Genomic DNA, 14,486 nt, shown 5'->3' on the forward strand with positions numbered 1-14,486 from the left:
ATATTAATTTGGTATATATATATATATATATATATATATATATACATGTGCTAATCACTTTAGCGCTGCACTTTTTAGAATTTTTAATAAAAATAAATAAATAAAGAGATAACCGTTACCATTTACCACCAAATGAAAGCCAAATTTGTCTTTAAAAAAACCTGGAAGCACAAAGTAGTTGTGATGTACGTTTTAACTAACACATGTCAAAATTGCAAAATCGGGTTTAGGCATTTAGATTTGTTTTACCCTTAGGCGTGAAGGGGTTAATGACCATTTTTTTTGGAGGTAGACAAGGACTTGGATAAGGACAAGGACTTGTCCACCTGTAAGGATAGGAGGATAGGAGTGTTATATCCTTTGAAAATAAAACGTCAGTAAAGAACAACTGTTAAAAAAAATATATATATATTTTGTTTGTTTGATGTGTAAGTTTTAGAATTCATTTTCTTTATGTTAACTGATGGCACCATCTAGTGGCCAATAATAAATAAGTAATACATACCTGATCCACACCCTGCATATCTAGAATATAAATACACAGCCAATACCTCAAATTTCAGTAACAGTTTTTTTTAACTGCTGACATCCAGCAGTACAGTTTATTACAATACTAGTCTCTTCTATTTGTTGTAAAATTAACAAAGACAATATAGAAAACACTCAAAGAAGACAAGTCACATTTGGCCTTACGGGAGAAACACAGGGGCAAATCCTCAAAAACGTAGCCTAACTTAATTTTTCCCATTTAAGTTACACTGGCGGGAAATTTCTACCTAAGTGCCCGATCCACAAAGCACTTACCTAGAAATTTCACGCAGTGTAACCTAAATTCTCCCGGCGCAAGGCGGTCCTGTTATCCAGGGGGCGATGACAATTTAAATGAGGCGCGCTCCCGCGCCGGCCGTACTGCGCATGCTCGTGACGTAATTTTCCCGACGGGCAGCGCGCAAAATTACGTTACGCCGGGCTTTGTGGATTGCGACGGGACAATAAAGTTGCGTCGGGTAAAAAAAAAGTTACGCGCCGAAAAAAAAAATTCAAAATTTAAAAAAAATCGCGGCGATCGAAAAAAATGTCTGTTTTTACAAGGTGTAAACAGTTTACACCTTGTAAAAGCAGCCCTAATTTTACGTATGCAAACGTAAACTTACGCAGAAAAAACAAAGCTGAAAAGCTTTGTGGATCTCCGTAAGTCCTCATTTGCATACGCAAAGCGGCATTTCAATGCGAAATGCCCCCAGCGGCGGATGCGGTACTGCATCCTAAGATCTGACAGTGTAAGTGTCTTACAGATGTCAGATCTTCTGCCTATCTTTGGAAAACTGCTTCTGAGGATCAGTTCCAAAGATAGGCACAGAGATAAGCAGGCTGAACAGCAGTTCCGCCTGCGTATCCCTTTTGAGGATTTGGCCCACTGCACTTTACTCTGCAGGGGTCATGGATCTCTACTTCCCCTTTAACATAACAGGAGAAAAATCCATACTCGCAAGCAATGCAAATTGGAAGAGAAAGTATATACACAGTATTTGTGGGAGCTCTGAAACCTTCACAAGTTGCATGATTGAGGGGAAATGTCAATCACAACAAAGTAAATGTAGAACTCTAGGCAAAACTTTTTTTTTGGATACAGTAATAGAGGAATTTAATCCCTGGCAGTTTTCTTTTCCCCCTTTTGCGTCCCATTGGGGAGGTTTACCTTTACTTCCTGTCCCATAGCCAAACAGGAAGTGAGATAAAATACCTGCAAATTAAGGGACTTTATTGGGGACCCCAGGTCACCAGAACTAGTGTCCCTATTGGAGGATTTCCCCTCTATAACTTTTCTGGGGAGAACCCAAAATTAGGGTTTTCTTTTACTTTCACTTTCGATGACAAAGGTAAACAGGACAATTAGAGAGGGTGAATTTCCCTAACAGGGAGAAGTGGTATCAATTAAAACCTAATAGGTCTTTGAATCCTTCTCCACTCTATCCAAAACCAAAATATAAAGTTTTGCCTTTAGTTATACTTTAAAGGGATTGTAAACCCTTGGTTTTTTTTTTTGGTTTTTTTATTAAATAACAAACATGTCATACTTACCTCCACTGTGCAGTTAGTTTTGCACAGAGTGGCCCTGGTCCTCCTCTTCTGGGTCCCTCAGTGGCACTGAAGGCTGCTACCCACATTGAGTGTCCATGTTGGAGAAGCGCTCTCCTAGGTGGACACCCGTGCATGCACGCTCCCGAGTCCTGCATCTGTGTCCATTCACACAGAATGCAGGACTCGGCCCTGCCCCCGGTGCCACATCATTGGATTTGATTTACAACAGCGGGAGACAATGTTTGTGCTGCTATCAATCTATCCAATTAGGACATGAGACACCAGCTAGAGATGGTGTGCTCGTTCCCGGACGGAGGATGACAGCGTTCAGGTAAGTAAAATGGGGGAGCTGGGGGGCTGCAGCACTACAGAAGGTTTTTCACTTTAATGCATAGAATGCATTAGGATGAAAAAAACATTAGGGTTTACAACCCTTTAAATACACTATAAGGCACCGGGTTGGGTTTCTGGAAGGGCTTGGTTAATTCTATGTTGCCATATTACAAATCAACGTACTTATCAAGGGGGTGTGGGGGGAAGTTTGATAAGGTGTGGCGGGCATGATATGACTCGGATTTGACTTTGGGTTGATATCTTTGATTGGGGTCTAACTGACTGTGGGGTGATTATATACTGTATGCACTATGATCTGTAGAAGGGTTAGGCACATGGAGGTCCCACCGCGGAATCCGGGCAGGTGGGGTTGTAGGGACCATTTGGCTCCGGATTTTGCTGGGGAGGGAGTGCTGAGCGAGGGTGGGGGGAGGGGGGATTGTGTTTTTTCACTAGGTTGTTAGTTAGGCACTGTCTCTGTTAGTTAGACGGTCCTTGTCTGTACCTTTGTAATGGGCCATGTTGGCCTGGTACGGCTCAGTGTATGCTGGCCGGCTGTTGTTATATTTTATACCCCTTCAAATGGTTGAGGTCAGGTGTTTCCAGTGAAGGGTACTGTATAAAAAATTAGACAGTTGTGCACTTTCTTGACAATAGTATGGGGAAGCCCCCTTTCTGGTCTAGTATAACTGTGCCCCTGTGCACAAAGCCAGGTCCACAAAGAGAAGGTATGAGGATTTTGGTGTGGAGGAACTTAAATTGCCTGCACAGAAGTCTGACCTTGGCTCTATTGAACACCTTTGTGATGAATTGGAACGCCAAGTGCAAGCCAGGTCTTCTCATCCAACATCAGTACCTGACATCGCAAATGCTTTTTTGGCTGGATGGGCACAAATTCCCACAAGCATACTCCAAAATCTTGTGCAAAGTCTTACAAAATTGCAAAAAAGGTTTAGGATGGCAAAAAAAGGTACATTGCAGAATAATGAAAGTTGCACAAACATGAACCCTTCGCTGTGAGGGGTCCATGTTTGTGCAACTTTCAGTGTCTCTGTAACTCAATCAGGGTAACATGTAGCTGCATAGCTTAGACTCTATAAGACCTAACAACAGAAAGTCAAGCTGAGAATTACTACTTCAGTAAAACAGATCAGAACACAGCAACTTGCGATTATTTGCATTGGCAGCTTCTCCCACAGGGATAGCTCTGGTAACACAGGTGAACAGCTGGCCCATGAACGAAGTGCCTCATTAAGTGTTGGCTTTCTGAACTGCAGAGTGAGGGAAGGGAAGCCAAGAAACGTATCTGCTCTGGCCATGTCCAGGGACCCAGGGAGTAGTGGAACAATGAGTTCAAGGGGTTTTTGCCTGCATCTGAGCATGGTGAGTAAATAGGAACTCCAATACAGCACTTCCAGTAGTGATGACTGTAAGGGCCCTTTCACACTAGCAGTTGCAAAATGTGGATAAAAACGGATGAAAACGGGACATACATGGACATACATGGCTCCCTGTAATGTAATGTAATTTGTCCGCCTCCGCAAAGCTCCGCATTTGCAGACGGAAGAAATCCTATTTTTCTTCCGTCTGCCGGATCGGAACGGATGAACACAGACATACGGTCCGTGTTCGTCCGATCCCCCATAGGGGAGAGCGGAGGAAACACAGGGCGGTCCCTGCACAGTGTGCGGGGACCGCCCTGTCAGCTGCCAGCTCAGCGGGGATTTTACGGAGGATCCCCGCTGAGCAAAGCGGACACACGGAGCGGATCATTACTGATCCGCTCCGTGTGAAAGGGCCCTAAGGGGTTAAGGTTCTGAAGCTAGAGTCCTTCCTTAACTGTTACATATAGAGGAAGGGGTTAAGGGTTTCAGAATGAATATTATTTCACTCATTTTAGTAGAATTATAAAATGGCCTTGCACACACAGGCCCGGATTCAGATAGGAGATACGACGGCGTATCTCCTGATACGCCGTCGTATCTCTGAGTGCGGGCCATCGTATCTATGCGCCTGATTCAGAGAATCAGTTACGCATAGATTTCCCTAAGATCCGACTGGTGTAAGTGTCTTACACCGTCGTTTCTTAGGCTGCTAATTTACGCTGGCCGCTAGGTGGCGCTTCCGTATATTTACGCGAGAAACGTACGTCCGGCCGGCGCATTTTTTTACATCGTTTACGTTAGGCTTTTTTCGGCGTATAGTTAGCCCTGCTATATGAGGCGTATCCTATGTTAAGTATGGCCGTCGTTCCCGCGTCGAGTTTTGAAAATTTTACGTTGTTTGCGTAAGTCGCTGGACGTAATTTACGTTCACGTCGAAAGCAATGACGATTTGCGGAGGAATTTCGAGCATGCGCACTGGGATTTTTTCACGAACGCCACACGCGCCTTTCGTAAAAAACGTCAAATACGTGGGTCACAGTTAATATACATAAAACACGCCCACATCATCCACATTTGAATTAGGCGGGCTTACGCCGACACAGATACGTTACGCCGCCGTAACTAAGGGCGCAAGTTGTTTCTGAATACAGAACTTGCGCCCTAAATTACGGTGGCGTAACGTATCTGAGATACGTTAAACCGGGCAGATAGATAGACCATTCTATCTGAATCCAGCCCCCAGTCTCTTGTAGTTTTATCTCTGAACAAAAGATTATACATGCGGAACATTGTTTTCTAATTACTAGAAATGTATCTTTTTCCTTGTTCTCACAGGTGTTGTTTTTATAGTCTATTACATGTGAGACATTTATTATAAATTCCTAGAACTGTGTTATATATTTTTATCTATATCTTCTTTATCTCTAGGAACGTTCACTCCTTTTAATTATATTATGCAGCTGTTGTATTTACTTACTAAGCTTTTTATTAATAAGAAGTCTGTTTTTATCTTTACAGAACACGTAGTCTGTATTAACCAATCACATATTGCTAACATAATATTTCTTTGTTCTTACCCAAAATTCATGTATTACAGCCCCTCCCTTTTTGTAATGCATATATTGTCTTAGTATTACCACTAAAGTCAGAGAATGATTTCAGATACATCGTGTTTCTGTCTCTTACTATTCCTGTACTGAAGTCTCTCTCAAAGGGTGGCCACCCAAACAAACACACTGAGACTGCCTTAAGTCAATCAGCGCCAGTCTGCAACCCCTACATTTTGGAGGTCCCACCGAGATCGGAAGATCATCTCCGGAGATTCCCAGTAAGATATACACACTTTTTTGCTGTTTGTCTGCCGGGTCACCGGAGCTCTGATCAGATTTCCGATTTAGAGCTAAAAAATTAACACACATGGAGATTCACACCAGGAGTGAATAGTGTGGGTTAATTTGGGGAAGAGGGCGCTAAGGCATAGCCGGCCAAACAATTGTGTTTCGGGGAAACACCTTAAAGGTTTCGGGGAAACCTATTTTCTTGCAATTGTGTCTCAGGGAGATACATTAGGTTTCGGGGAAACCTAATCTTTTGCAATTGTGTGTCGGGGAGACACCTTCATAGCCGGCTAAAATTGTGTTTCAGGGAAACACCAAAAAAAAGGTTTCAGGGAAACGTAATCTCTTTCAGGGAAAGAGATATGACTGGGAGTCTCATTGTGTTTAAAACCTGTGCTTCCTTTTCTATCGCATAACGTATAAGATAATTTGTTTGTGTGATACGAGTGTCTGGCTGGTAAGTGTACAGACCAGGATCACTGAAATGATTGTTCTTTTGTTCTATCCTTTGTTGAGAGTGATAAGGTGGTCACGTTTCACTCGACCCGCTAAATGTTGTCAGCTTGGCTGAAACATTTCTCTGTGACTAGCTCACGTTTTGGGAAGACGCACTTTTCAGGGTAACTTGAAGGTGACAGTCGAGCACTGTGAGTGTTCCATGATATAGAAACGTACGTCTTGTGAATACTGTGTTTGTGGAATTTTAGTTAAACATACAGGATCTGACAATAACTTACACATTATTAGACATATTAGTGAGAGACCATATAACTTACACCATTTTTCTGCCATAGTAGACCACCCAAAACGTTATTGCAAAAACCAAACATTATATAAACTTAATTGCCATTTCCCTGTACCAAAAGATTACATTGGACAGACTCTGGGTCACTTACAACTGTTCATTGACTGTATCAGCGGTTTTATGTCCCAATAATGGGCGCTAAAAAATCTAAACTTAGTCCACCCCAACCGGGTGAAAATTGTAAAGATTATGTGGCCCGCATTTGTGGGACTGATTATTATTTAATTAACCCATTCATAGACAATTTAAGTGGATGGACCGAAAATATGGGCAGTTGTAACCCGTTCCCCAGAAAGGAGGGAGGAGGATTAATTGTTGAATCCTCAGTGTTACCCATTGAAGCTTTCACTGAATCACACATTCACCTGCCTGAAGATGTTTGGGCCACAGGAGAATATGACACTGGCCTAATCTCCTGTACCCCTTACAGGGTCACTCTGAAACCTGACGCATCTCCTGTTTTTCACAAACAATATCCCCTCTCTAAAGAAACGATAGAGGGAATCAAGCCAATGGTGGAAAAATTCCTCCAGGAATGAATCCTGGAGAAAATAGTTACATAGTTACATAGTTAGTCAGGTTAAAAAAAGACACAAGTCCATCCAGTTCAACCACAAAAAAATAAACAAATAAAATAAAAAACACAATACAATCCCATACACCCAACTCCATACCCACAGTTGATCCAGAGGAAGGCAAAAAACCCAAGCAGAGCATGATCCAATTTGCTACAGCAGGGGAAAAAATTCCTTCCTGATCCCCCGAGAGGCAATCGGATTTACCCTGGATCAACTTTACCTACAAATCTTAGTACTCAGTTATATTATGTACATTTAGGAAAGAATCCAGGCCTTTCTTAAAGCAATCTACTGAGTTGGCGAGAACCACGTCTGGAGGGAGTCTGTTCCACATTTTCACAGCTTTTACTGTGAAGAAACCTTTCCATATTTAGAGATGAAATCTCTTTTCCTCTAGACGTAAAGAGTCCCCCCTTGTCCTCAGTGTTGACCGTAAAGTGAATAACTCAACACCAAGTTCACTATATGAACCCCTTATATATTTGTACATGTTGATCATATCTCCCCTTATTTTTCTCTTCTCAAGAGCTAAGGGCCGGATTCACGTAGAATTGCGGCGGCGTAACGTATCGTAGATACGTTACACCGCCGCAAGTTTTCATCGCAAGTGCCTGATTCACAAAGCACTTGCAATGAAAACTACGCCCGCGGCCTCCGGCGCAAGGCGGGCCAATTCAAATGGGCGTGTGCCATTTAAATTAGGCGCGCTCCCGTGCCGGACCTACTGTGCATGCTCCGTTTCCTAACTCCCGCCGTGCTTTGCGCGCCGTGACGTCATTTTTTTCGAACGGCGACGCGCGTAGTGTACTTCCCTATTCCCGGACGTGTTACGCAAACGACGTTAAATTTTAAATTTTGACGCGGGAACGACGGCCATACTTTAGACAGCAATACGTTTGCTGACTAAAGTTAGGGCACCTAAAACGATGACTAACTTTGCGACGGGAAACTAGACTAGCGGCGACGTAGCGAACGCGAAAATCCGTCGGGGATCCGCTGTAACTCCTAATTTGCATACCCGACGTAGCAAACTCCCCCCAGCGGCGGCCGCGGTACTGCATCCTAAGATCCGACAGTGTAAAACTATTACTCCTGTCGGATCTTAGGGATATCTATGTGTAACTGATTCTATGAATCAGTCGCATAGATAGAAACAGGGATACGACGGCATATCAGGAGATACGCTGTCGCATCCCTTTTGTGAATCTAGCCCTAAGCTCCTCCATGCCTCTCAGTTTGGTTGCCCTTCTCTGCACTTTCTCCAGTTCTCCGATATCCTTTTTGAGAACTGAGGCCCAAAACTTAACTGCATATTCCAGATGAGGTCTTACTAATGATTTGTACAGGGGCAAAATTATATCTCTGTCTCTGGAGTCCATACCTCTCTTAATACAAGAAAGGACTTTGCTCGCTTTGGAAACCGCAGCTTGGCATTACATGTCATTATTCAGCTTATGATCTACCAAAACCCCAAGATCCTTCTCCACTACAGATCCCCCCAGTTGTACTCCCCCTAGTATGTATGATGCATGCATATTCTTAGCCCCCAAATGCATAACTTTACATTTATCAACATTAAACCTCATTTGCCACATAGTCGCCCAATTAGACAGAGCATTAAAATCATTTCCCCCTACAACACACCGGTGAATCCCGTTAAAAAAACTAATAGGACCTACCGATTTGTACAAGACCTGAGGGCGGTAAATGATTTAGTAATACCTATCGCACCCTTGGTTCCTGACCTCCATGCCATGCTTACCAACATATCACATGATGCCACACATTTCACTGTTATAGATTTAAAGAATGTTTTTCTTAGTGTCCCTGTTGACAAGGAGACCAGACACTTTTTTTTTTTCCTTTGATGGCAAACGTCAGTTAACCTGAATGAAAATGCCTCAAGGATTTGTGGACTCCTCCGTGGTATACAGTATTGTTTTTCAGTCCACACTGAAGTCAGGTCATGACTTAAGGACTGGTGTTATGCTGTTTTGCAGAAAAATCCTAAAACTGGATTGATCTGCAAAGAGGGGAGACCATGCATCCCACAGTGTAGTGCCCCAATATACATTGCACACTATCATGGGATAGGACACCTAGGTTGGAAACGTACTCTAAAACAACTACTAAAAGATTTTAATGTTACAGATGCCAGGCAATTGGTAGAAAGTTATGTCAAAAGGTGCATTACATGCATCAGGAGTAATCCCAACAACACACATCGGGTTGCACACTAACATTTACTCTACCCCACATCCCCGTTCACACACCTTCAAATTGACTTCACCCACATTTCACAGCCAAAAGGAGGACAACAACCAGTTTGTATGATTACAGACGTGTTCTCCCGCTGGCCTGAAATGTTTCCCACTAAAAGGGAAGATGCTAAAACGGTTGTGGGAATCCTCACAAGGGAAATCATCCCCAGGTGGGGAATACCACTACAAATAAATTCAGACCAAGGCCCGGCATTTACTTCCCAAATTTGCAAGAAACTTTCAAAGGCCTTGCAGATTGTGTGGAAGTTTCACATCCCATACCACCCACAGAGTTCAGGTATAGTGGAAAGGATGAACAGAATAGTCAAAGACAAGCTGAGGAAAGCTACAGGAGGTACGTTTGAAAACTGGAAAAGATACCTCCCAGCTATGCTTGCTGAGATAAGAATGACACCAAATGCAAACCTAGGATATTCTCCTTTTGAAATGCTGATGGGTAGGCCTTTCCCAACACCTTGGGCCAGACGCACATTCATGACACAAGACAATCTTGACAACATTAGAGATGAATATGTGAGAAAGTTGATTGAAACTTTAATAGAAATCGAAGACAATGTTACTCGCAAGCTTCCGTCTCTTCCACAGGGCAACACTCACCCTTTCAAGGAAGGAGATGTAGTAGTGATAAAACAGCTGAAGAAGGGAAAGAAACAACAGGATTTCGCTTATGGTCCAGAAACCATTGTGGTAGCAACAACCCGAACTGCAATCCTAACTGAACACAGTCCTACCTGGATCCATGCTGCTCGAGTGAAACTGGTGCGCAGGGGCCCTGAGTCCGAGGAACCAGAGTCAAGAAAGGAGGTGCTAACGGGGGCAGACAGCCCTGACCTCGAACAGGACAGTCAAGAAACGGGGGTATTAATGTTATCACCAGATTCTGGCAAACTGTGGCTACTGATAGGACTGATTTCATTTTCAGTGTTTTCCCTTGTCTGGATTACAGCTAACTGCATATATCACCCAGAAGAGTTAGGGGTAATACAGGGAATATGTGGGAAGCAACATAATAAGTCTAACTGCTATGTGTGTGGTAAGGCCAGGCCTCACCTGGGAACTGTGCCCATACACATACCAGTGGACCAGGAAAAATGCTTTTTGAGCCTGTTCACACACACAGCTGTAAATTATAGTAAATGTGAAATGTGGAAACGAGAGTACCCCATCATATCAAAGAATTCCAATCCAGGGGATGGAATCACCATATATCCAGGAAATTACACCTGCTACGTGAGTAACACAATGAGGGGCAGAGACCTTAAGTCTTTTCCTTCAGGGTTCTGCTTAGAATATAGAAAAACAATCACAGACAATCAGACCCGATCCATGGGAGATATTTACTGGATATGTGGTGATATGGAGATCCAAACTAAGTTAGATACTCCTTGGAAGGGAGAGTGTGCACTGGCTAAAATTATTATGCCCCTACACATCCCTTCTGAAGGACAGGCTGAGTCTCATCCAGACTCCCCTTCAAGAAGGAAAAGAGGAGCCCCTATAGGTAGCTTTGACCCACATGTATATATAGATGCAATAGGGGTGCCAAGAGGGGCCCCAGATGAATTCAAAGCCAGAGACCAAGTTGCGGCAGGCTTTGAATCCCTGTTTCCCCTGGTAACTATAAATAAAAACGTAGACTGGATTAACTACATTTATTACAATCAACAGAGATTTGTCAATTACACAAGGGATGCTCTAAAGGGAATGGCAGAACAGTTAGAGGCCACCTCTCAGATGACATTCCAGGATAGAATTGCCCTAGATATGATCCTTGCTGAAAAAGGGGGAACATGTAAATTCATTGACCGGGTAGAAGGCTGTTGCACTTATATCCCGGACAATACTGGCCCTAAGGGTAAGGTTACATTAGCCATAAAAAAACTGGAATATGTGTCTATCTTTACAGAACACGTAGTCTGTATTAACCAATCACATATTGCTAACATAATATTTATTTGTTCTTACCCAAAATTAATGTATTACGGCCCCTCCCTTTTTGTAATGCATATATTTTCTTAGTATTACCACTAAAGTCAGAGAATTCAGAGATTTCAGATACATCGTGTTTCTGTCTCTTACTATTCCTGTACTGAGGTCTCTCTTAAAGAGTGGCCACCCGAACAAACACACTGAGACTGGCTAAAGTCAATCTGCAACCCCTACAATGACTACATCTTCTGCAATCCAGAGGACTAGAGAGGGTGTGGCATCAACTGCCTGGGCACTGTCTTTTGTGTTGAGAGAGGTAGCTGCTAGGGGACTAAGTGGGATTTTTGCATAGTGACAAGTAAAAGATGCATTTATTACAATTATATAATTATAACAATTTATAACAATTATTTTTACAGTATATTATGTTTTTATTGTAGTCCTGATGAAGGGGGAGGAGGTTCCTTTGACCCACGAAATGTGTTGGTTGTCTTTTAACACAACATCAATAAATTTATTTGGACTCCTATTTTTTGGTCTGGTGCTCCTTCCATATATGCATGTATTTTCCTGCTCACCTCATTCTCAGGCCCTGTACACACGATAGAACATGTCCGATGAAAACGGTCCGCGGACCATTTCATCGGACATGTCCGCTGGGAGATTTTGGTCTGATGGCTGTACACACCATCAAACCGAAATCCCCGCGGACAGACAGCGCGGTGACGTGGCGGTGACGTTGACGCCACCACGTCACCAAACCAGGAAGTAAAATACTTCCACGCATGCGTCGAATCCATTCGACGCATGCGGGAGATTTCTGTCCGCTGTTTAGGTGTACTAACCAGCGGACATGTCAGACGGACGGGTGCTTTAAAACTTTTGTCTGCTGGAAACCTGTCTGCTAGGCTGTACACACGGTCGGATCTGTCCGCTGAAACTGGTCTGCGGACCAGTTTCAGCAGATATGTTCGGTCGTGTGTACAAGGCCTCAGACATTTTTAATGGAATCCAATTAGAAAAATGTGTGAGTCTCGGGTGAAAACATTTTCAAATAGATTGAGTTATTCAGCAGAAGTCTTCATGGATGATGAATTTGTCTTACCTGGTAGAGGTAATTGTACCAGCAGACCACTAACACTAGAATCCCGGTTTAATTTGCTTATGATATCCAATAATTCATCCTGAGTAATATTTCTGGGTCTAAGTAAAACTTCACTGGAAATTCCTGAAAACAGAAAAAAAAAATATAAACAATATTTTTCAGGGGGTTTAAATAAAGAACACAAAGTTCAAAATAGAACTAAATCTTCCTGTCCATCACGCCCAAGCAAGCTGCCACCTTAGCATTTGTTTGATCTGCAGTTGCCATGATGCTGCACATATAATCAGCTATGACACCAGCCATTTGATGGAGCGCTAACAAAAGCACAAGTGTAAAAGTTATCATTTAAGACATACATTGAATGTGGCTGTGGTGGGAACTGAACAAAAAAAGCTCAGAGTGCTCCACCCAGATATTCCTTAAAATATTCCTTAAAAATTAAGGATTAGTGTTGAGGCTCTTGCAAGCCATGATGAGTTCATTGTGCAAAAAAAAAAAGCTGCCACTCAATCTGGGACTAAAATAATAACTATTTATTGAAAACAGTTACAAATCCGTAAAGTACAACTGAGCTAATGCGCTTCAGACAATAAACATTAGCGCAGCTGTATTTTATGGATTTTTAACCCTGTTTCCAATAAATAGTTATTATTTGATTCCTTGGTTGAATGACATAGCTGTTTTGGAAAACAGTTAAATCAGTGGGTTCAGTCCCGCTTTAAGGGGCAAGAAAGGCTAATGAATAACACGAATAATGACATGTAGCATAGGAATTACCGGATTAAAGTGGATGTAAACCCAAATGTTTTATTTAATTTTTTTGATGTCACAATGTACAGTATAAGACAGGGGTGTCCAAACTTTTTTTAAAGAGGGCCTGATTTGATGAAGAGAACATGTGTGAGGGCCGACCATTTTGCCGGACATTCTTTCAACCATTAAAGTGTGTTCAGCCGAGCACTAATATACACTGTCCAACAAAAGCGCCAACAGATTACATACAGGAGAGGAGAATCTCCTGTTTACACAGCAGCCTTTTTAATACAATGTCCCGCCTCCTATGATAGACAGAAGAGTTGTCCAATGGCAGCCCAGGAGACAGGACTTTCTATTACAGATGCCGCCACATAAACAGGAGACTCTCCAGTATGTAATCTGACGGCACTCGTCATCCCCCCTCCCTGTCCCCTCTGAAGCAGCGCAGATAAATACAGTATACATTTTACGTGGACGGGGGCCACAAAAGATATCTATCCTGAATACCAGGGGGGCCACATTAAACCGGAACGGGGGCCGCAATTGGCCCGCGGGCCGGACTTTGGACATGCCTGGTATAAGATTTCCTATCATCTGTGTCCAGTCTTGCCACACAGAGTTAATCCAGCTCTGAGCAATCCTCTTTTATTGTTCAGTGAAATAAAACGGACTTGCAGAGAAAAACCTTAGTCCGTTCCGCCCCCTTGCTGTGAGGGACATGTTATTTACACTCATTCATTAGCCTGGAGACAGGCATTATTTTTTAATTCCCACCCCCACTCCTTTTCTGAAGTAATGTGGTTACTTTTCTGGATTTTGACTGGATGTTAGTGATCATAGCAGAAGTCAGTTAGTGACATCACGACTCCACCCACCGAGCTCCAGACAACAGATCCCCCCACAGAATCTGCAGTTTTTCAGTTCTTATAACAGACAGAGGGGTGATATTTGACAGGTAAGGATATATGCAAGAGGCAAGTATATCCTTATAGATCAGCACTATGGCAGTAGTTTAGAAAGGATGAGAGTGGGTTTACATCCACTTTAAGGGTTTTGTTACAAAACATTTGGTTGAAAAGATTTTTACCTTTCCTGCAAACTGTCAATTCAAGGATCACAGTTTTCATCATACAGGCTATTTTTAAAGTGTATCTGTGCCCAGTCCATGGATATTAAAACATTTACACATTTTTAATAAGCAGACACTGTAGTAGTAGTTCATCCTTAAAGATCACAATAGAGATTTTGAAGTCAGTTTTCAATCAGTTTTTGCTTAGAACACCAGCAGTTTGTTTACACTAGAAGGCACAAGCTGCCATGTTGCTGATCCCATAGAAAATAGGAGAACATGCTGTGATTCCAGGGCCTTTGTTGTGAAATCTGAAGATTTTCC

The 14,486-nt window shown here is 42.6% G+C and overlaps 1 protein-coding gene across 2 annotated transcripts in view; it reads right to left on the bottom strand.

Moving 5' to 3' along the window:
• MTHFD2L (methylenetetrahydrofolate dehydrogenase (NADP+ dependent) 2 like) overlaps positions 1 to 14,486 on the bottom strand; it is a 166,749-nt gene that overhangs the window by 114,531 nt on the left and 37,732 nt on the right. For both annotated transcript variants that reach the window (XM_040327750.1, XM_040327748.1), the window contains exon 4: positions 12,338 to 12,460. In XM_040327750.1, the coding sequence (XP_040183684.1) occupies positions 12,338 to 12,460 (123 nt within the window). The remainder of the gene's footprint in view (positions 1 to 12,337; positions 12,461 to 14,486) is intronic.

The sequence above is a fragment of the Rana temporaria genome, chromosome 1, assembly GCF_905171775.1.
Source record: "Rana temporaria chromosome 1, aRanTem1.1, whole genome shotgun sequence".
NCBI lineage: Eukaryota > Metazoa > Chordata > Amphibia > Anura > Ranidae > Rana > Rana temporaria.